Genomic DNA, 21,459 nt, shown 5'->3' on the forward strand with positions numbered 1-21,459 from the left:
CAGGAGAATATCAGAAGTTTTTTTTAACCCAGTGCCAAACCATCCACACACAACGTTGTGGAAGTCAAGCGAGGAAGACGATGGTGTGAACAGGCTCTTTGCATAGACCCCATGTTGAGGATCCAGAAAAGTCCTATTATTCTGTATGTAGACCAAGCTCCCCCATAGCTCGTTTTCTCTTCTGAGCTCTACTCAGTTTTATTTCTCACAACTCCCCTGCCAGCCCCCAGCTGGCAGAGGCTCCAAGAAACTCCATGTTTCACTGCAGCCCATTTAAATCTCGCTGGCAAGCTCATTAGCCACCAGCCAGCAAAATAAAACGAAGGAGTTATCCACCTAGATCTTATTGGGACATACTCACAAGAAACCCCGAGAACATAAGGTTGATTTGTGTTATTTCATGACTGAAATGCATATAACAATCCCCCTTTAATAGTAATTATTATTATTATTATTATTATTATTATTATTATTATTATTATTATTATTATTATCTTTGAAAAGAGGAAAACAAGGGGTTGGGAAGTAATACATCCAAATCCAGTTCATTAGGAGCCATAGAAACCCTTGGCAGAAAAGGCTCATCTGAAATCCTTTTGTCCGGCCCAAGAACTGAAAAGGGAAACAGCTGGGCTTAGTTTGAGGCTCAGAATTAAAAGCAATCTAACGAGATCTGTAGGGGATCACTCCTTTGGCTGTGTGCTGTAGGCCCTGGTTGCTGGTATTTTCTTCTTCAGTGTAACAGCACTAAAAACAAAATAAAAAACTTTGGGAGGGAAATTCCTCAGAAATGAGGTAGTTTCTTAGTCACCGGCACATTTCCCCCCACAACTCCTTAAAGCAACAGTTATTTACAATTCACCCCCTCCTTCCCATGCATACATTTATAACCTTTCTCAGGTTTTCTGTGACCAGCTTTCAGCAACAGGACCCCTCCACCCCCCGCAAAAAACCCCAACCAATAGAAACACCAAACATCTAGCCAGAATTATGTCTGGCTTAGTAACATGGTGTTTTAATAAATAAATGGCTACTTCTGGAAATATTATGCCTCTCAGGAGCAATTTATTTAGTATCTCAGCCAATACAATTCTGTCTTTTATATAAAAGTTCTTCTTTTTGGGGGGTTCAGTGCGGGGGGTGGGGGATGTGAACAAAAATCCCAACCCTGGTCTACCAAGCAATTAATGTTTCAGTATAAAAATAGAAGGAACCACCCGAACACACACACACACACACACCCCGCTTACAATACAACACAGGATAGCAATAAATCCGCCTCTGATGATGTTCCTTGTTCATTCTTTCTTTTACCCTCAGCCAATTGTTCTCAGAGTCAGAGCGACACAACGATGGCTGAACTAGGGAGAAACTTCCAGAAAAGTTTTTAGTCTTCCTGCAGACTTCACATGTATCATTCTATTTAAAGTGATTTTATTTGTTCACCCCTCCCCCCAAATATAAAAATATATACATTTATCCAGGAGTTTCCCGTTGCCTCAGTATAGCCCCCTCTGAGTTTAGAGGTAAGTGGGATCTTCCAAGAAAGAAGGTTGCAAATCTTGCCTCACATCAGCCTCCTTCCTTTCCCTCTCGGTAAAATCTCTCACCCTCACCTGTTGCCTAAAAGTCTGTTCCTGGAAACCCATTAAAAACCCACCAGCTGTTAATGTGGCCTATTACCCCTCAGTCGCTGTTGACTGTGACAACCATCTTCCCTAACCATTGGCCATGAAGGCCATGAAGGCTGGAGCTGTGATCCAAAACATCTGGAAGAGGTCTAAACACATCACATGGACCAGTCTTCCCATTTTCCATTTGGTGAGAAAAGCAGTATACATTCAAACCACTATCATATCACTTTATGGCTTCAAGTCATAGCTTCCTACAAAGAATACTGGGAGCTGCAGTTTGCTAAGGGTGCCGATAGTTGTTAGGAGACCCCCTGTTCCCCTCAACAGAGCTACAATTCCCAGAACTCTATGGGAAGAGGGATCAACTGTTAAACCACTCTGGAATTTGTAGCTCTGGGAGGGGAGCAGGGGTCTCCTAACAACTTTCAGAATGTTTAATGAACTATGGATCCAATGATTCTTTGGAAGAAGCCGTGGCTGAAGTCATAAAGTGATATGATACTGCTTTAAAAGTATAGAGCAGATGGGACCTAAATCTATTTCCCTGTGTGAAACAGCTTGCAGAATAGCAGTCCCAGTTTGACACCAAGGAAGCGTAGCAGATATTGTACCTAGGGAAGGGGTTCTGGAAGCCAAATGTTTGCTCCAGTTAAAAATTGGGTGCTGGGAGGCTGTGGAATCTCTTCTAAGCTGGGGGAGGGGCAGAACCCCATATATCAATGGTTCCCAATTAGCTGCAGACACCCCCCCCCCCCGTTTTCAAAAGCCAAGCCATGGACCTCCTACTTTTGAAAATTTTGGTATCTCTTATGATAGTTGAGGGCCTGCAGAACACCAACTGGGAACCACTGCCATAAATGCACCTGGGTAATTTCTTGGGGAAGGGCTGGCGGAGATGATGATTTGCTTTCCACAGCTGGGAACAAGGTGTGCAAAAGCTAACCGTTCACATTCTGTTCTAAAGATTGGAACACCCCACAAAGAAATTAGCCCCTTTCTTCTCCTAGGTAAGGCATCTGAGCGTAATGGATACATGTGGGAACTCAACATTATACAAAGAAGTATCTGTTTGCTTGAGAGGCAGCTTCTTTCAGTGCCCATGAAATATGATGATTATTTTTTTTAAAAAAAACCTTTTGCTTCTGTACAGATAATTTCATGTGGGTTGGGTTTGTGTGTGTGTGTGTGTGTGTGTGTGTGTGTGTGTGTTTTGAGGGAGGGGAGAGATATCATCCTTGATACATGCCAAGATAGGACTCTGGTTCAGCCATTTGTTTTGCAGGGAGCGGGCTAAAATAAAATAAAAGGAAAGGGGTTGTGGTGAGGCAAGAGAGAAATGGGCTATTTAAAAACAACAAAAACAACAACACAAAAGCAATGCTACCTACAGGCCTGTATATACAACTTAGTTCACCACATCTATTGTGGTTTCTCAGTCAACAGGTCAGACTAACTGGTCCAAATCCTCACGTTCATCTTCCCCTTCCCAAAAATTGAGAGAGAGAGAGAGAGAGAGAGAGAGAGAGAGAGAGAGAGAGAGAGAGAGAGAGAGAGAGAGAGAGAGAGAGAAGAGAGATAGATCTTGGAAAAACTCATGAAACCCAGCGGCAACATGGTAAAAACTGTACACTGCTGTCCATTAACTTACAAATCACACACCCCTCCTCCCTGCCCCCCCAAGTCACTTGATGGTACAAAAGTGAAATCGGGTGCCTATTCGGGTGCCTGTTTCGTTTTAATAGCAGTCATTTTCCACCCTCAAAAAGTAAAAGAAAGAAAGGAGTGGCACAGTTATCTCCACTGTCTCTGCACGGCCAGGAAAAAGAGGGTGCTGAAGAGGAGAGGTGCTTCTAAGGAGGCCACCCTGGGGGAGGCACTGCCGGGGCTTGCATTCTTGTCCATTTTGTTGGTGTTCTGTTTGACTTCTGTTGCGTTGAACACAAATTCGGGAGAGCACTGCTGCATGTCACAGCCACTTCCACTGCCTTCTCCACTACTTTCATCACCTGGAAGAATTGCACAGACAGTTTGTTTAGCTCTACAGTTCTTCCATTCTATTCAGATTCACCATATTATGGGTTTGGAGGAGCCTGAACAGGGAGCAAAACCCATCTACCAACTCCTCACCAAAGAGGCAAGAGGCAAAATTTGGACAGGAGTCAGCTGCAAACAACAAGTGCAATTCAGGGTGTGTCATTTTAGATGGGGGTGGGATATAATTTTTGCAAATTTCTTCAGTCAGGGGGTATTTAAAAATATGTTTTTGGGTATGAGGAATTTGAATCTGCTACTATTTTTGTGAGGCACATAAACTGCTTTAGGAAAACCAAAGAATTTTAATATTGCCTTTTGAAAATGTCAGATAATGGTAAACAACAACAATAATAAAAATATATATTAATATATAACTGCAAGTACTTGGCAATCATTTTTAATGATTTCTATGCAATTCTACACACATTTACTTACCAAGCAACACCAAATTATGTTTATTTAATCAAAATATCTTTTCAATTCCTAAGCCTTACTACAACTTTTTAACACCCTCTCTTTTGTGGAAATTGAAAGTTTTAAAGTTCAACATATGCAGTGCAGAGCAAACGTCATCCAGACTGGGCCAGCACCTCCCCACTCTTTTTGTTAAGGAAGCCCATCAACTCCAGACTCAAAAATTGCAATTCACCTTTGAGCCTGGTTCGGTGCTCCAGCAGGTGCAAAACACTGCGGCTAGACTGTTGATGGGGACAGACTCTTGCTGGCACCTAACTCCAGGGTTCAAAAGTCTACCCAGGCTGCCAAATAAGCTCAAGGGCCAGGTCTACAGTTTTTGTAATCCGTTACAAGGATTCTTAACAATTTGATTCATTATATCCCTGACTGATCACTGAGGCCTTCCGGGGAGTCACTGTTAGTGGTCCCCCAGGACCTGAATGTATGGCTCATATCTGCAAGGAGCTCCGTGGGCCCAAGTTTATGGAACTTGATTCCAGTTGCCTCCAACGCCCAAGTGATCTATCTGCAGAATGAAAGGCTGTTCACCAAGTGATCACTCTCATGCTCTGCATTCTACCACTAGTCAGGCTTGCATCATTTTGCCACATGGTAAATTGCTAAATCTTAAAAAGCAGAGACATCACCTTGCCAACAAAGGTCCGTATAATAAAAGCTATGGTTTTCCCAGTAGTGATGTATGGAAGTGAGAGCTGGACCATGAAGAAGGCTGATTGCTGGAGAATTGATGCTTTTGAATTATGGTGCTGGAGGAGACTCTTCAGAGTCTCATGGACTGCAAGAAGATCAAACGTATCCATTCTTAAGGAAATCAGCCCTGAGTGCTCACTGGAAGGACAGATCCTGAAGCTGAGGCTCCAAGACTTGGGCCACCTCATGAGAAGAGAAGACTCCCTGGAAAATACCCTAATGCTGGGAAAGATGGAGGGCACAAGGAGAAGGGGACGACAGAGGACGAGATGGTTGGACAGTGTTCTCCAAGCGATCAGCATGAGTTTGACCAAACTGTGGGAGGCAGTGGAAGACAGAAGTGCCTGGCGTGCTCTGGTCCAGGGGGTCACTAAGAGTTGGACACGACTAAACGACTAAACAACAACAAAATTGGTAAATTCTTTCAACGCTTCCAGCACTCAGTCAGATCTCTGGGAAAATCAGAGGAATGCAGAAGAATCCTACGCACCCCTCCATTTTGCAGAAACAGACCCCCCAGGCATCCTAGAACTTCAATAAGCTCTAGATATATGTCCAGGAGCCTGGCATTCTCCAAAAGTCAATGGCCTCCAGCTCCCATCAGTGTGGTCAGTTGTCTGGAATGATGGGTGCTAGAATCCAGCAACATCTGGCAAGCCTCAGGTTCTCTCTCCTTGCCTTGGGAAAACTCATCTGCACTTACTTATATCAATGAAGTCAACATCATTCCCATTGTAGGCATTCTTCATCTTATTGGTCATCACGCGGAGAGCCATGATTTGCCGGCGAATCACCATGTCTGGCTTCAAGGTGTCAACTTGCACTTCAGGATTGGTCGCCTGGTTGGCTAAGCCGTTTGCTGTCACTGCGTAGACATACCTGTGAGAAACAGCATTCACTCCATCAGAGGCCACTCAGTCAACGATCAGCAATGGTCATGATGAGGGATGAATGGAACAGACAGTGGGAGAGATGACGTTGTCTTCACACCCCTCTTCTCTGCTCAAGAACATAGGAAGTTGCCTTATACAAAGTTAGACCATTTGTCCATCAAACTCAATATTGTCTACACTAACCGGTAGTGTTTCCACAGGGGGCATCTCCAGTCATATCTGGAAACTTCTGCATGGAAAGCACAGCTGCCCTACATGCATTAATAACTTTCCAATGCCAGGTTGAATGAGTCATCATTAGCAACTGTTTCTGAATGGCCACTGTTATTACTGCAACTACAGTTGCCTATATTTTTTTTGTATTTTTGACCTCGCTGCTTACAATTCACCACCACCACTGTCCCACAAACTCTGTGTTTATCTACCTATCTACTATCTATCTATCTATCTATCTATCTATCTATCTATCTATCTATCTATCAACACACACACCTGTAACTCAGGATCGCACTTCATGCATCTGAAGAGGGTTCTAGATCAGGCCAACAGCTCATCTAGTCCAGCAGGCCAACCAAATGCCAATGAAAGCTTGTTAGCCTCTTTGGCCAGGTTCACACAAATGCTAATGCAGCATTTATTGAACCATGGTATATTAAACCATGGTTTAAGCCATGTGTGAACGCTGCCCAGCCACTGAACTATGGTGTGCTTACTGCCAGCAAACCATGATCTGAAGCCATGGTTTGTTGTAGACTTGCAAGTTCTTAGATTTTTAAACTATGGTTTGGCATTGCATTGGCATTAACCATGGTTCATTTGGCCACTCCGAATGCTCAACAAGCCACAAAGGCATGAGGCAAGTGCAGCTGGGAAATGAACTGAGTTTTGGAAACACATATCACAGCTTGTTTAATCTCCTCTGGGACAACTCATGGTTTGTTAGCAAGCCACGGCTTAGCTTTATGTGAGAATGAGGCATTCTGTTATTTTATTTTTCCACCAGACTAACCTACCTACCTAACACAGGGTTCCTGTCTGGAATCTGAATCCTGAACCAATGCATTCCAATTAAAAGAAAGGAGATTCCACCTAAACATTAGGAAGAACATTCTGAGGGTATGAGCTGCTTGACAATGGAACAGACTACCTTGAAAGGTTTGAGGCTTCATTTGAGGTTTTTAAAGAGAGGTTGGATGGCCACCTGCCAGGGATTATGCAGCTATGATCCCTGCATTGTCAGGTGGTTGGACTAGATGACCCTTGTGGTCCCTTCCAACCCTACAATTCCATGATTCTATGAAAGGAGAAATTGGGCTTCTTCCAAACCTGCTTTTGTCACTTCCGTTCCAGCACTCTTCTTCATTGATGCTGTCAGCAGCCATCTTCTCATTGCTACAGATATTGCTGGGAAGGGAGGACCAGAATTTCTTGGCTTGCTTGAGCCTTTCCTTCACATCTGTCACCTGTTGGTCAAAGAGTATCATCAAAGTTACTCTTCTTTTGCTCAGCAAAACAACCCCAGAAAAAAGAAGCTGGCTTATGCCACTGATCCATCTAGTTCAGCATTGTCTGCACTGACAGGCAGTGGCTCTCCAGGGTTCCAGGCTGGAGTTGTCATCCCCCAGCCCTACCTGGGGAGTCTGGGACCTTCTGCATGCAGAGAAGATGCTCTGCCATTGAGCTATTCCCCTTCCCTCTCTCACAGCACTGGAACTTGGGGTCTCTTAACGAAGTTGGCAGGCAAACAGCTTTTGTGCTGCCAAAAGGGCACCCAGCTTGGATGGCTTTAAAAAGAGGATTAGAGAAATCTGTGAAGGATAAGGCTACCCACGGTTACCAGCCATGAAGCTATATTCTGCCTCCACAGCCAGAAGCAGTGCCCTCTGAATACCAATAGCTGGGAACTGAAAGGAGGAGAGGTGCTGTTTTGCTCAGCTTTCCAAAGTCATCTGAGTGGCCACTGTGAGAAAAGCGGATCAGACGCAAGGTCCATCTAGAGCAGGACCAAGCCTCCTAGCAGTCAACCAGATGCTCCTAGAAAGCCCACAAACAGGGACTGAAGAGAAAACGTTTCTTAAAAGCAGCTTTTACAGCCTCTGGTGCCTGCTGCTCCATGGGAAACTTTGAAACAGACTGAAGAGCTCCTTCATTTTTTCAGAGCATTGCATTTTGATCCAATCAATGTCAGCGACGCTTTGTTCAGTGCTGCTGCTGAAGCCATTGACAGGCCAGCCGAAAAGGCTTGTTAGGCTCAGGACTGCAGCTTTCTTCGTGTGCCTCCTCCATGAGAGGTCCAGTGAGCAGCAACAATAGAACAGGCCTTTCCTGTGGTGGCTCCTTGTTTGTGGCATGCTCTCCCCAGGGAGGCTTGCCTGGTGCCTTCATTACATATATTTTGGCGTCAGGCAAAAACATTCCTCTTCTACCAGGCAAAGTGTGCGGGGGGTGTTGTTTTGTTGGTTACTAAGTCTAGTACCACTGAGGTTTTATACTGTAAACCGCCCTGTGACCCACTGATGACGGGTGATGTAGAAATGTAATAAATAATAACAATAATGAGCCTTCGGGCCTGTGGGCCACCAGCTCGGCAGCGCTGCTCTATGCAGGGGAGAGAAGACCCCCATCCCTAGTCATGTTGAACCACACACCACAGATCTCTGTATACCCACCAGTCTATCTAAGCTGGTGCCAGCTGCTGTGGTCGGCCTCTCCTCTGGGTTGTAGGGTCTGAAACGGGCACTAAAGCTGCTTTCTGAAATGGAGCGAGACGTCCGGCTCTGCGCAAGTGTCTTGGGCTGCCCACACCCTTGGAAAACCTAAACCGACGGGAGACACATAACAGTATCAGAAGTTTGATTTTGTGCATCTTTGTTCTTACCTCCTGCCCACTTCTTGTAGCCATTGTGCCAGTAGTTTGAAGTTAACATGCTAGGCTGCAATACAGATGTTTTCTGATTTAGCACAGCAACTGCTAGCTGACCAGCTCAGCTTCCTGACTCTTTATAGGGATGGTTTAACCTTGAAAAGTAGACAACTTTATCCCTTTCAGTTTCTACTCCTGCCTTAAAAAACAAACATTCATTCCCCCATTAAAAAAAATAAAAATCCAAGTAATTTGACAACTCAAATTATGCAATCCAACCAAACTAATGTAATTACATTTTTTAAAAAAAATGTATGTCAAGAGATGAAAAATAATTAAAAAGTAATTCATAATTATAGTGAGGTCACGGTGCCTCGTGGCTTGGAAACCTTGATTTCATTAAGATGAGTTTCTCTTTCTTTCTCTCTCTCTCCAAATGAAAATTCCCTCACCACACCTTTTGGGAGACCTGCATGCTGTTCTCCTGCATGTTCATTATGGCATCAGAGATCTTCACATCAATCGGGTCCATGACGGATTCAATGTTGAAAGGGCCCTCCAGCCTCTCCGCCACCATGAGCATGGAATCTGAGGCAGAATACAGGAACAGTGGGGTGGAGGGTTGTGGCAGATGCAATGAGTCAATCTTCCCCACCCGAGTACCCTCCAGATGTTTTGGACAGCATTGCAATCCCAGCCAGCATGACCATGTTGGCCACTGATGTCACAAAACTACCGAAAGGCCTGCTTACTCTGCTGGTCTTGCTGAGCTTTTTCACATCAGGGGTTTGCTAGCGAGGGGGCAGGGAATGGCAATTTGTGAGCCACTGGATACCCAGTTACAATCTATTATACTGCCCCCCCACCACCACACCAGCTTCCCACCAGCAACTCTCCTGCTCATGCTGATGAAACAAGGAGAGTAAACAACGTGGAAATCTGGAAAATTCTCTAGGCATCCCATCGTTTCAGAAACCAAGGAAGGCAGCTTTTCTCCCAGCTCTCCACTTCCTCACACCAGTTCCCATGTGGGCTTCCTGCTTGCCTCCCCCTCCCCCCCATTTGCCATCTAAGCCCCAGGGGGAAGGAGAGATTCCAGGCTCTTCAAACTGCACCCTCCCCTGAAATTTTGCAATCAGAGCAGATTGTCTAAAGTAAATAATACCATCTGCCTTGTTTATTCATGCTGCATTTCAAGTTTTCCTGTTTCATTTCTTTTTATATATATAAAAAAATCAGAACACCCATGCACACACCCTCTCCGCTGAAGGGCTTCCATCCCTTTTATATATATACATTGTCAGCTTATTGGTGGCAGGAATCAGCCGAGGAACATTAAGGAAACAGTGTTTTATGGCTCTGAATACTGGTTGCTGAGGAGCAAAATTCAGGGATAGTGCTCAAGTTCTGCTTCCAGGCTTCCGAAAGTGCCATCTGGCCAGCCTCAGGGTGTTGGACTAAATGGACCCGATCCAGCAGCCAGGCTGTTCTTGTGATCCCAAGTAGAGGTGTAGTGGTTGAAGACCCATTTCTATCCTTGCAGCAGGGCTCCTGTCTCCAGCACCCTGCAGCCGCACAATCAGCATGGAAGGGGAGCTTTCTAGCCACGGAGTCTTCTCACCCCTTGTGCTGATTGGAGCCCATCAGACACTGAGGATTGACTCCCAGGGTCACTCTGGAGAAGGGGCGCGGGAAGAACTCTAAAGAAGAGTTGTTCTGTATGCTCCAAGAAGCATTTGAGAACACTGGGGACACAAGGTGCTTCTGTTTCAAGAAAGTGGTGCGCAAGCCCTTTTAAGCACATTGGAACTTCTTAAGTCACTCCAAAATAAGATATTGGAGCACTCCAAATCATTTACCTGTGTACATGCAATGAACACAAGTAGATCTAGCAGAAAGGCCATGCAGGCAGTGATAATTGCAATGCATCTCTAGTTAGTATTGCTGAATAGTTGTAAGGCATTTGTATAATCTTAGGAAAGTGCTTGCGGACAAGCCTGTGACTATCATGAAGGGACCTTGCACATCTGAATTTGCCGTGCCACAAATGCTCCTAAAGCTGAAAGAAGACCCTTTGTAGCTGCAGGCCAAATGAAGTGGCCCCTATGCCAAACCCCATCTTGGTGATTTCAGAAAGGCTTGTGAAAAATGGATAATTGCAAGGGAAGAGGCAGCCACTCCCTTCCAAGGCACAGACCTTCTGCATTACCCATGAGTGCCTGCTAAGCACCAATGCAAACCATGCTCATCCTCACTCCATGTTTGCATGGCGAGGCCCTGTGACAACCCTATTCCCGAAGCTGCAAATAACCAGACACCACACAGATTATTGGATTTTTGGGATCAAATAATGCCACAACTTTATTGGTTGCAGATGTGAAAAGTTTGGCCATGGGCAGTGAGGTAAGTAATGGCGCATGTCACTTCCGGGTTGGCGCCATCGCCGAATGGCGGACTCCCTCCGAGCTCCGGAGGGAGTCTGCTCGGTAGGGGTTGGGTCCTGCCGCGCCGGCGACGCGGGGACCCTCAAAAACCATGGGCGCGGATGCCCATCGACCTGGTGACTCGGCGGGCACCGTTAGCGCCCCCGACCCGCGAAGGAGCCTTTTTAAAGGCTACGGAGCGGGGGACGCTATGAGTCCTCTGCTTTCCCTGCCGAGCGAAGCCGCATGCCATTCGACGGAGAGCGCTGACTTCTTCTATTGAAAATGTGGACTAAAAACAACAACCCGTGAGTAATTTGGAAATCGGACCTAAAAGAAGAAAAAAAAAATTTCGGATTCGGCACGAGCGGGGGAGGTGCAAAAAGGAAGTCCGTCTCCCCCCTATTGTAGACAATTTAAAACAAGGATTTGGCAACTAAGGTCAAGAAAAGAGTTTGCTTCTGTTTATTGATAATTAATTCCACGATGGGAAATTATAAGTAACTGTGCTGGAGGAGAAGAGTGGATGGTGAGTGTTAAAGTGCAACACCCCCCCGGGAACCGGAGCGATCCGTGAGAGAGCCTGGTGAAGAGAGATAGAGACTTTGACAGCTGTCAAAGTAGCTGTCAAAGTTGGAGAATAAAAAGAGGACTTTGTTATGAGGACTTTGTTGGTTAGTTTTGTTACAATTTGGATCTAAATTGTCAAAAACAAGGAATAACAATTTGACTTTTGGATTTGATTTGGAAGGAAACAAAGTTACCATAATCCCCCTAGAGGGGTTTTGGGACATTACAAGAACGGCTGTAAGTGGAAAAATACTCTTGGAATCGAACAGGACTTTTTATCTTCTGGGAAAGCTGCAAAAACGAAACATTATTTTGTCTACAGAGGTTTCTACACTAAAGGAGACAATAGAATTATCTATTGAAGAATGGAAGGGACTTGACGCAAGTTTTTGTTCCTGAACAAATAATAACCTGTCAGGGAACTGCCATCAGAGCATCAGGTGGTGGAGGGACTCAGGCAGGATGAAAGAGACTCAACTGCTGAAGCAGGGACCAGCAGGGGGAGGAGTGGGTCTCTGAGGGAATGCGAGCAGGAGGGAGGGCTCAGGGAGGCTTCCAGCGAGAACAGTGGGGAGGTATCGGAGTCTCCCATAGGGAGACCCATACCTCGCAGGAAACTGTCACGCCGTGAGTCCAGGAGACGCGTTTCCGTTAAGGAACTTCTTTGCTGGAAACGCTTCCGCAGACAGCCACTGTCGGACTCTACTAGTGACTAGAGCAGACATGTCTGAGGAGCTCCGTCACACACGGAGGTTTGTGGGGGCGCACAAACTCTGAGGGAGCACGTTTTCACGCACAAGCAGCTAATCAAACCCTCACAGCAGTCCGACAGTCTTTGTACGCTGCCTGTGCAAGAGAAGGCATCATGAGCGAACCAACCGGAACCGGAGGAGCAGGGGCTGGAGCTGGTCCAAGCTTGGAAGATAGATACCGAGCGTTGGAGGTTCAACTGGCCCTGCAGACGGCGAGGCTGGAGGAGAGAAGGGCTCAGGATGCAGACAAGAAGGGGAGAGCCACTCAATTCCCCAGAAAGGTACCAGGATTGGTGCAGAAATTTGGGGGGGACCCCAAGGACTACCATGCTTTTAGGACAGAGATGCAATATGCCCTTAATGTGCAGTTCGATGAGTTCCCTGATGAGGAATCGCGAGTTGCTTTTGTAATTGGGCATCTTGAGAAAGGGGCTAGAGACTGGGTTCGACCCCTAATGGCAACGCACAATGACATACTAAAGGACACAATGAAGTTCTTTCGTGCAATGGATATCATGTTTTCCAGCGATATTGAGGAAGGGGTGGTGCGCAGACAGCTAATGGCTTGTAAGCAGGGGAGTCGATCTGTCCGTGAATATTGGACTGAGTTTACCATGCTGATTCACAGACTGAGTTGGGATTTATCGGCGGCACCCGTTCAAATGCTATTTGAAGAAGGTCTTTCTTCGGGGGTGAAAGACGAGCTGGCACGGAGCCCCAGGGCGGAGTCTATGGATCAGCTGACCAAATCTGCGCTGACCATAGGAGCGCGGCAGGAGGCAAGAGCCTTGGAGAGGCGGGAAGGGAGAGGGGAACGTTGGAAGGAGTTCCGCATTCCAGACATTCCTGAGCCAGCTTTCCCGCCGGCAGAGCCGATGGAAATCGGAACAGCGCGCGCGCGCGCATTTTCAAAAACCAGCGAGGGAGCTAAGAAGGAGGGAAAGGGCCCCCGGAAATGCTATCTCTGCCAACAGCCAGGCCACTTTGCCAGAGTCTGCCCCCAGAGGAAGGAATGGCAAGGGATGGTGGGAGCTGTTGAGGGGGGAGAAGAAGGGGGAGCGGAGCAGGTAAAAGCCAACGCCTGGTTGCCACAATTGGGGCACTGCAGCCAGGCCAAAGAGCAGTGAAAGTGCCCGTGCCAGAAGCTCCTCGACCTGCTCTAGTGATTGAAGTGTCGCTAGAGCTGCAGAATGGGCACCCCCTAAAAATAAAGGCGCTATTGGACTCAGGCAGCTCCTGCAATTTTATGAGCAAGGAGTTTGCTGCTGAACACCAGATACAGACCATCCCTTTAAGCAACCCCCTGCAGGTGACCACGATTGATGGCAGGGAGTTGTTGGGAGGAGGAGTCCGCTTGCAGACTGTCCCAATGATAATGAGGGTGGCAAGGCACACAGAACTGATAGCGTTTAATGTGGCCACCCTGGGAGGCGCTCCCATTATTTTGGGAATGAGCTGGCTAGCTCTACATGATCCGCTGGTTGGCTGGCATCAAAGAGTGGTGTCCTTTGGTTCAGCACATTGCCTAGAACACTGCAAAGGGGAGAAGGGTTCAGTAGGGACCCAAGCCACCCTAGCAGGGACTGAAGTAATGGGGAAGGTGAAGGTACCACCACAGTATGCAGATCTCAGCGACGTGTTCAGCGAGAAGGAAGCTGACCAACTACCACCTCATAGACCCTTTGATTGTCAGATCAATTTACTCCCTGGAGCACAGCTTCCCGTGGGCAAGTTGTATGCCATGTCAGACAGGGAAATGCAGGAGTTGCGAGGGTTCATTGACAAGAACCTGAAGAGAGGCTTCATCAGAGAGTCCAAAGCAGCAGGGGGGAGCCCAGTGTTCTTTGTGGACAAAAAAAATGCGGACAAGCCGAGACTTGTATGTGATTTTAGGCGGCTGAATGCAGTGACTGAACCGGTGGCGTTCCCTATGCCCAGAATTGATGATATTTTGACCATGGTGAGGAAGGGAAAGATTTTCACAAAGCTGGATCTAAGGGGGGCGTACAACCTGATACGCATAAGGAAAGGGGATGAATGGAAAACCACCATGTTTACCCCTTTGGGGGCGTTTGAATACCTCGTTATGCCATTTGGATTACAAGCAGGCTCCGCGTGTTTTCAATCTTTTATGAACCACGTGCTGGGCCCTTTGCTCTACAAGAATTGCGTTGCCTTTCTAGATGATGTGTTGGTGTATTCTGAGAATGAGGAGCAACATGTGAGAGACGTCAGAGAAGTGTTGAGCAGACTGCAAGCCAACAGGCTGTGGGTCAAACTGGAGAAGTGTCGGTTCCATACCAAGGAGGTGGAATTCCTGGGGTACCGCCTGTCAGACAAGGGATTGGCCATGGATCCCGGCAAGGTACAGGCAGTGCTGGAATGGAAAACACCCAAAACCAAGAAGGATGTGCAGAGGTTCCTAGGGTTTGGAAACTTTTATCGTAAGTTCATCCGCAACTTCGCCCATCTGACGGCGCCCATCACTGACTGTCTCAGCAGTAAGAAGAAGTTTGTATGGACGGCGGAGGCGGAGCGAGCGTTTGAGGAACTGAAAAGGGCCTTCGCCTCTGAAGAACAACTTCTGCATGTGGATTTACGAAAGAAGCTAAGGGTTGAAACAGACGCATCTGACAGAGCCATAGGGGCGGTGCTTCTTCTGCAGCCGGGGAAGGAGGAGTCGGAGTGGCGTCCGTGTGCCTTCTTCTCGCGGAAGCTGAACAAATCCGAGAGGAACTACACGGTGTACGACCGAGAACTGCTTGCTATTCATGAGGCGTTCCGGAGATGGAGGCATCTGCTAGTTGGTGCACAACATAAAGTGCAAGTGTGCACGGACCATAAAAATCTAGAGTACTGGAGAACGGCGCGAGTGCTCAACCAAAGGCAGTTGAGATGGGCCCAAGAGTTCTCCAAATTTAACTTTGAGATTTGTTATGTGCCAGGCCCAGAGAATGTTAGGGCGGACGCTCTCTCACGCAAACCTGAATATTTGGAGGGGGAGGGAGCACCCGAAGAAACCCATATCATTCCAGAGGACCGCTGGGTGTGTGGGGCGACTTTGGTGGGGCAAAGGGAATTGGTAGAGGGTACGGTGCAGGATGCATACGCCCAGGGGAAACTCAGGGATCTCAGAGGGGAGGAAGACAAACCCGGTGGTTTTGAGGAGAGAAATGGGGCATTGTATTATAAGGGAGCGTTATATATACCTGAAGGGGAATTGAGGGAGAAAGTACTCAAGCAGCTGCACGATAGCCCCACAGCAGGGCACTTTGGGCAACACAAAACCATGTGGCTGGTTACCAGGGAATTTTGGTGGCCCAAGGTCAGGGAAGATGTGCGGGAGTATGTGAGAGGGTGTGAACAATGCCAAAGAGCCAAGGGGGAGAGGCAGGCGCCGGCTGGTTTATTAGAACCACTGCCCACACCTGAGAGACCGTGGGAAGCAGTGGCAATAGATTTCATGACTGATCTGCCAAGGTCTAGAGGGAAAACAGCCATCATGGTTGTAGTAGACCTGTTAACTAAAATGGCCCACTTCATAGCCTGCTCACATGCGGTTACAGCAGAAGAAACCGCCAAATTGTTTGTAGAGAATGTGTTTAGGTTGCATGGCGCCCCCTTGAGGGTGGTTTCAGACCGAGGGAAACAATTTACTTCCAGGTTCTGGAGGAAGCTCATGAGCTTACTGCATGTAGAGGTTAATTTCTCGACGGCCCGTCATCCTGAAACCAACGGGCAGGCGGAAAGAGCAAATGGGGTTCTCCAACAATATTTGAGGTGTTATGTTAATGACAGAGAGAATGATTGGGTGGAGAAGCTGGCGTTGGCAGAATTTGCCTACAACAATGCAGAGAACGTGTCCACGGGGATGAGCCCCTTTTTGGCTAATCACGGGTGCCATCCCAGAGCCTTCCCAGGGGGGGAGGGGGAGAACTGGAGCGTTCCAGCTGCAGAACAGTTCGTGGAAGAAATGGAAGCGATCCATCGCCAGCTCCAACTCAACTTAAACAGGGCTAAGGAGGAATATAAGAGGCAAGCAGACAAAAACAGAAGGGAAGGTGAAAGCATCAGGGTGGGGGACCAGGTGTGGCTGTCAACCCAAGGGTTGCCATTCAAAGGAGGTTGTAAGAAATTAAGACCCAAAAGGCTGGGTCCGTTTGAAGTCATACAGCAGGTCAATCCAGTGGCTTTCAGGCTCCGGTTACCGAACCACATGAAGCTGCACCCAGTTTTTCACAGGTCGTTGCTGTCACCGTATAGAGGAGACAGTGAGGGGAGGGTCACTAGGGGACCAGCAATGGAGGAGAAGGAACACAGCTACCATGTAGCGGAGATCCTCGATTCCAGGTGGAAGGGAGATCAAGTAGAGTATTTGGTAATGTGGGAAGGGGAACCGGAGTCGGAAAACACCTGGGTTAGGGCAGAGGATGTCAATGACGAGGTTTTAATAGAGACTTTTCATCAGAGGTTCCCACGTAAACCTCAGCCGGTAGCGAGGTTCCGAAGGGAATACTTTGCCACCACCGACGAGGAAGAGGAGTTGGAGGGGTTCCCAGATTCTGAAGAGGAGGAGGATTCAGCTGGCCAGGACGACGATCGATGGAGAGAATTGTTCGAGACGTCAGAAGATGAGGAAGATTCGTTTCGGGGTTTTAGCCCTTCACCTCCCAGGGGGGAGGAATTGGGAGGGGGTGAAGGGGGCCCTGGAGGGGAGGTGGATGTCAGGGAACTGCCATCAGAGCATCAGGTGGTGGAGGGACTCAGGCAGGATGAAAGAGACTCAACTGCTGAAGCAGGGACCAGCAGGGGGAGGAGTGGGTCTCTGAGGGAATGCGAGCAGGAGGGAGGGCTCAGGGAGGCTTCCAGCGAGAACAGTGGGGAGGTATCGGAGTCTCCCATAGGGAGACCCATACCTCGCAGGAAACTGTCACGCCGTGAGTCCAGGAGACGCGTTTCCGTTAAGGAACTTCTTTGCTGGAAACGCTTCCGCAGACAGCCACTGTCGGACTCTACTAGTGACTAGAGCAGACATGTCTGAGGAGCTCCGTCACACACGGAGGTTTGTGGGGGCGCACAAACTCTGAGGGAGCACGTTTTCACGCACAAGCAGCTAATCAAACCCTCACATAACCCCTGTAAAGGAACCAAGTTTTTGAATTAGAATGTTTTTGCACCGGAACGGGAAAAGAAACCTGAGAAAAGTGAGGAAAGAGAACAAAGGACTGATGACGATTTGGAAGAGAACAAAGGAGGAGCCATATTATTGTGAAAGACCAAGGAAGAGCAAAGGCCTGTCAGGCAGGATATAAAGGGAAACAAGAACTGGACTAAGTTGGGAGTCAGAGCATTTGGGACATTCAGACTCAAAAGGATTAAGAAACAGAATTTGAGCTTTATTTTTTTAAATATGGAGGTCTGGATGGAAGAAAAACGGACTTTTGTGAGATAGGGCTTCTCTAAGATTGGGCGTCTGAAGCTAAAGATTACCAAGAAAACCGGCAAAGTGGAGCTGAGAAAGATTCGGTCATGGATGTGAGATCTCCAGGCTGATAGCAGATAGACCGATGGACATGGGGAATCGAAACCGGGGAGGGGGGGGAGATTTGGAATCCAAAGGGTCTAAAACTATATTTTGAATCTTTTTTATTTTTTTAATCTTGTTTTGATGTGTTTATTAAAAAAGGGAATTCGTGGAAGGGAATTGGGGGGTGGACCTTGGGGGAAAGAACTTTTTTTTTAATGATGAAGGATGGTGGAATTCAAAGGGAAAGTGGGTATATAAGATGAACTAAATTGAATATTGGGTTAAACATAATAAGTTTTAAATTTGGGGTAAGAACTTGTGGAACTTAATTAATGGAAGGGGAATACAACAGGGAGAGGGATGGGGGAGTCCTGGAAAGATGTTAATGAAAGTAAGGTTTTAAATGTAAATGTTTTTTTTTCTTTCTTTTGTTCTTTCTTTTTTGAGTTTTGGAAATTTCAATAAATATGATTTTTTAAAAAAAGCAATGGCGCATGTCACTGACACCCCCCCCCCCACCTGCCGCTATTGGCCAATTTGGCAGCAGGAGTTCGATCTGGCCAGCAATAGACCAGTGCATAGGGGAGATGCAGTGCCCACCTGCAAAGCTGCCCACCCAGGAAGGGCAAATGGACCGACCAAAGAACTTCAGTAAATGCAGAGCAAGGGATGGGACAGCTGGGCAAGGCATAGCCTGAGATGGAACTACAGCCAGCTCTCATAACGCTCAGCTTCCAGCCTTTCTGAGCAATGACTGCTCCCATGAATATCCCTCATTGTACTGGGGGTGAAGAGGGGGAAATGGCTTTTGATGTGACAGCAAAATGGAAGCATTCCACAGAAAAGCAGAGCATGACTTAGAGCAATGCTCAGAGCTGCCTTGGTGAGCCAACAAGGCTGCCCCTGTTACAGCCAAGAGAAAATGGCTTGGTTTACGATAGACAGACAGACAGATAGATGATAGATAGATAGATAGATAGATAGATAGATAGATAGATAGATAGATAGATAGACACTGTAAAAAAGATACACACACAAAAAGTGGTATTCTTGTTGGTTTGTTTTTCAAAATAATCAATAAATTTGAAAGAGAAACTTGGGGGTGGGTGGGGACAGAAGAGAAGAAAGAATGGATCTCTGGGTTATGTGGTGTCTTTGTCCAACCTCGTGGCTAAGTAGAGCATTCCTGAATCGGGGCCTTTGTGACCTGCAATTGTCATGGCAGCACACAAATCACCACTGAGGCATGCCAACCTTATTCAGGCTGGGAGGGGAGAGTGGGGGTGGGGGCAGAGGAGAGGACAGGAGGGAGGGAGGGAGGGAGGGAGAGAGAGAGAGAGAGAGAGAGAGAGAGAGAGAGAGAGAGGAGCAATCCAAGTTGCCAGCGCAAAGCATTCAGAGATAAGCACACTTCTGCTCTCAGAGGAAGGATACAGATGGAAACTCTTTCTGTGCTGGCAGGGGGCTGAAAGGGATGGGCCAAGAAGAAATACATTTTATTGCAACCCCCGCCCATAATGAATCAGGTGGGAGACAGATGGCATTTTTGAAGGAGGGTGAGGTTAGATGCATTAAAGACTACATCCTCGCTCCTGCTAAGATCTTGCCTGCCAACAAATCGTGATGAATGGTAAATCCCCCTCCCCCCTCAACAGCATTGGGCTGTGGTTCAGGACAAGAGGGCTTTAGAATTGCACAACTGAGGAGGTGGGCGGAGGCTGGGTAGAGGAGGGAGCAAGCTGCCCCAGGGCAAAGCTGATAATGGTTTGGAACAGCAGTAAGAGCTGCATGCTTGTTTACCTGGGGGTGGGGGAAATGCCTCCTCTCATGTGTACATTCCCTCCCCTCCCCCTACAATTAAGACCTGGCACCTGCTGGATTCCTTTTAAGGCAGCCTTCCTCAGCCTTGGGTCATCCCCAGATGTTGTTGCAGTGCAACACCCCCACAAACCTCCAGCTACATGGACAATGCTCAGGGGCAGGCAGCCCTGGCAACATCTGGGGATGCAATGATGGGACAGGTGGCTTTATGAAGACTGGTCTGCTGTGACTTGGAGGCAGGGCATTCTTGGCTGTGGCACCAGAGCTACAGACTCTCTTCCACAAGGTGGTGAACTAACTCATCCCTCCACCTGTTTCATCAGGCATTTGCTGAACACCTGAGCAGTGGAAGCTGCCTTCTAGCAACAAGTCAGAATGTTTGTCTGTTGACTCAGTTTCATTGGCTCTGACCAGCAACATCTGCCTACAAGCTCTCAATGGCTGAGTGCCATGGACAGGCTGGGTGCAGAGGAGTGGTGGGAGGCACCAGCTGGGAAACCCCCAAGGGAACCTCCAGGGGAGGAAGGATCAGAGCCAGGGGACTGGTGGTGGGTCGACGATGCCTGCTCAGAGCGAGAAGAGGGACCAGACTGGGAGGAGAAGGTGTCAGAAGCTGAAGAGGCAACAGGGTTTGGTGAGCAGGAAGAGGCTGGGGCAGAGAGCAGGAAAACATTGAGGCAGAAGCAGAGGCTACAGAGGAGGGCGGCCAAGATGCAGAGAGGAAGCAGGCTGGTGAAGAAGCCAGGGAATCTCTCCTTCAGTCCCTGTAACTGCCCCTACTGGGAAGAGTTGCTAGGCCTGCAATGTTTTGGTTTTTTTCAATAAAGAGTTAACTTCACTGACACCAGTGTTTTTCATTCTGACCTGGTCCTGACTGGCTCCTGACACTCCTCCCCATAACAACATCCCTGCGAAGCAGCGACTGGCCCAAAGCCACCCAGTGGGAATTTGAACCGAGGACCCTCAGGTCCTAGGCAGGCACTCTAACCACTACACGACACTGGCTCTCTTGTTTTGCCAGTGCTCCTGCCTTCCCTCCTCACAAGGAGCTTTGCCTCTTGAGCCATTGTGAGTGGTGCAGAGGCCCCTACAATTAGCAGACTGTCCTCCTTTGTCGAGCTTCCTGGCACTCAGCCCTTCTCCTTTGAAACATTCTGCACTTTTTTGCTGCAACTCTTTTCAGCCCTGAGCTCTTCTGGTTATGGTCTTGGATGAATTAGCTAGTGTGCTCACATCCTCTCTGGTGAAACTGGGCTTCTGAAGGCTCGGTGCAGAGGCGCAGGACAAGGCAAGCCTCTGTAACAAGCCCCAAGAGGAAGGGATATCAGGCCTCTATGCCAAATAACACCCCTGCACCCACAGAGAGAAAGAGGGAGGGAGGGAGGGAGGGAGGGAAAATCATCCGGAGCCATGGCTAGAACAGCCTGGCAAGGGAATCTAGAAAGGTTTTTAGCCCGTGAAAAGGGCCATTGCTAGAGTGTAACTGTGTCTTGGCTACCTGGAAGAAGTTCCTGCTACAGCATCTGCAAGCCTTGTAATCTCCGCTACCAAGTTCTCAGGGAATGATGGGGTGGGGTGAGAAATTCAGTTCAGATCACCTTTTAACATGAACCTCTACTTTTTACCAAGATGCAACTACCTAACAAAATGTGTACAGTACTTTGCATTTTGCGGTGCAGCTCTCTGACCAAAAACAGTGTGTAAAAATGTGTAAAGGTAAAGGTAAAGGGACCCCTGACCATTAGGTCAAGTCGCGAACGACTCTGGGGTTGCGG

General features: G+C 47.7%; 1 protein-coding gene across 1 annotated transcript in view; it reads right to left on the reverse strand.

Annotated features, from left to right (window-relative positions):
- Window positions 1-1,034: 1,034 nt before the first annotated feature.
- The window catches only part of GPC4 (glypican 4), a 113,553-nt gene continuing 93,128 nt past the window's right edge, over window positions 1,035-21,459 (reverse strand). Inside the window, exons 5-9 of the mRNA XM_081180471.1 lie at window positions 9,049-9,179; window positions 8,398-8,544; window positions 7,055-7,191; window positions 5,539-5,714; window positions 1,035-3,640 (exon numbers count right to left, since the gene is read on the reverse strand). Coding sequence (XP_081036597.1) covers window positions 3,426-3,640; window positions 5,539-5,714; window positions 7,055-7,191; window positions 8,398-8,544; window positions 9,049-9,179 — 806 coding nt within the window. The 3' untranslated portion in view covers window positions 1,035-3,425. The remainder of the gene's footprint in view (window positions 3,641-5,538; window positions 5,715-7,054; window positions 7,192-8,397; window positions 8,545-9,048; window positions 9,180-21,459) is intronic.

Source organism: Podarcis bocagei, assembly GCF_964188305.1.
Source record: "Podarcis bocagei genome assembly, chromosome: Z".
NCBI lineage: Eukaryota > Metazoa > Chordata > Lepidosauria > Squamata > Lacertidae > Podarcis > Podarcis bocagei.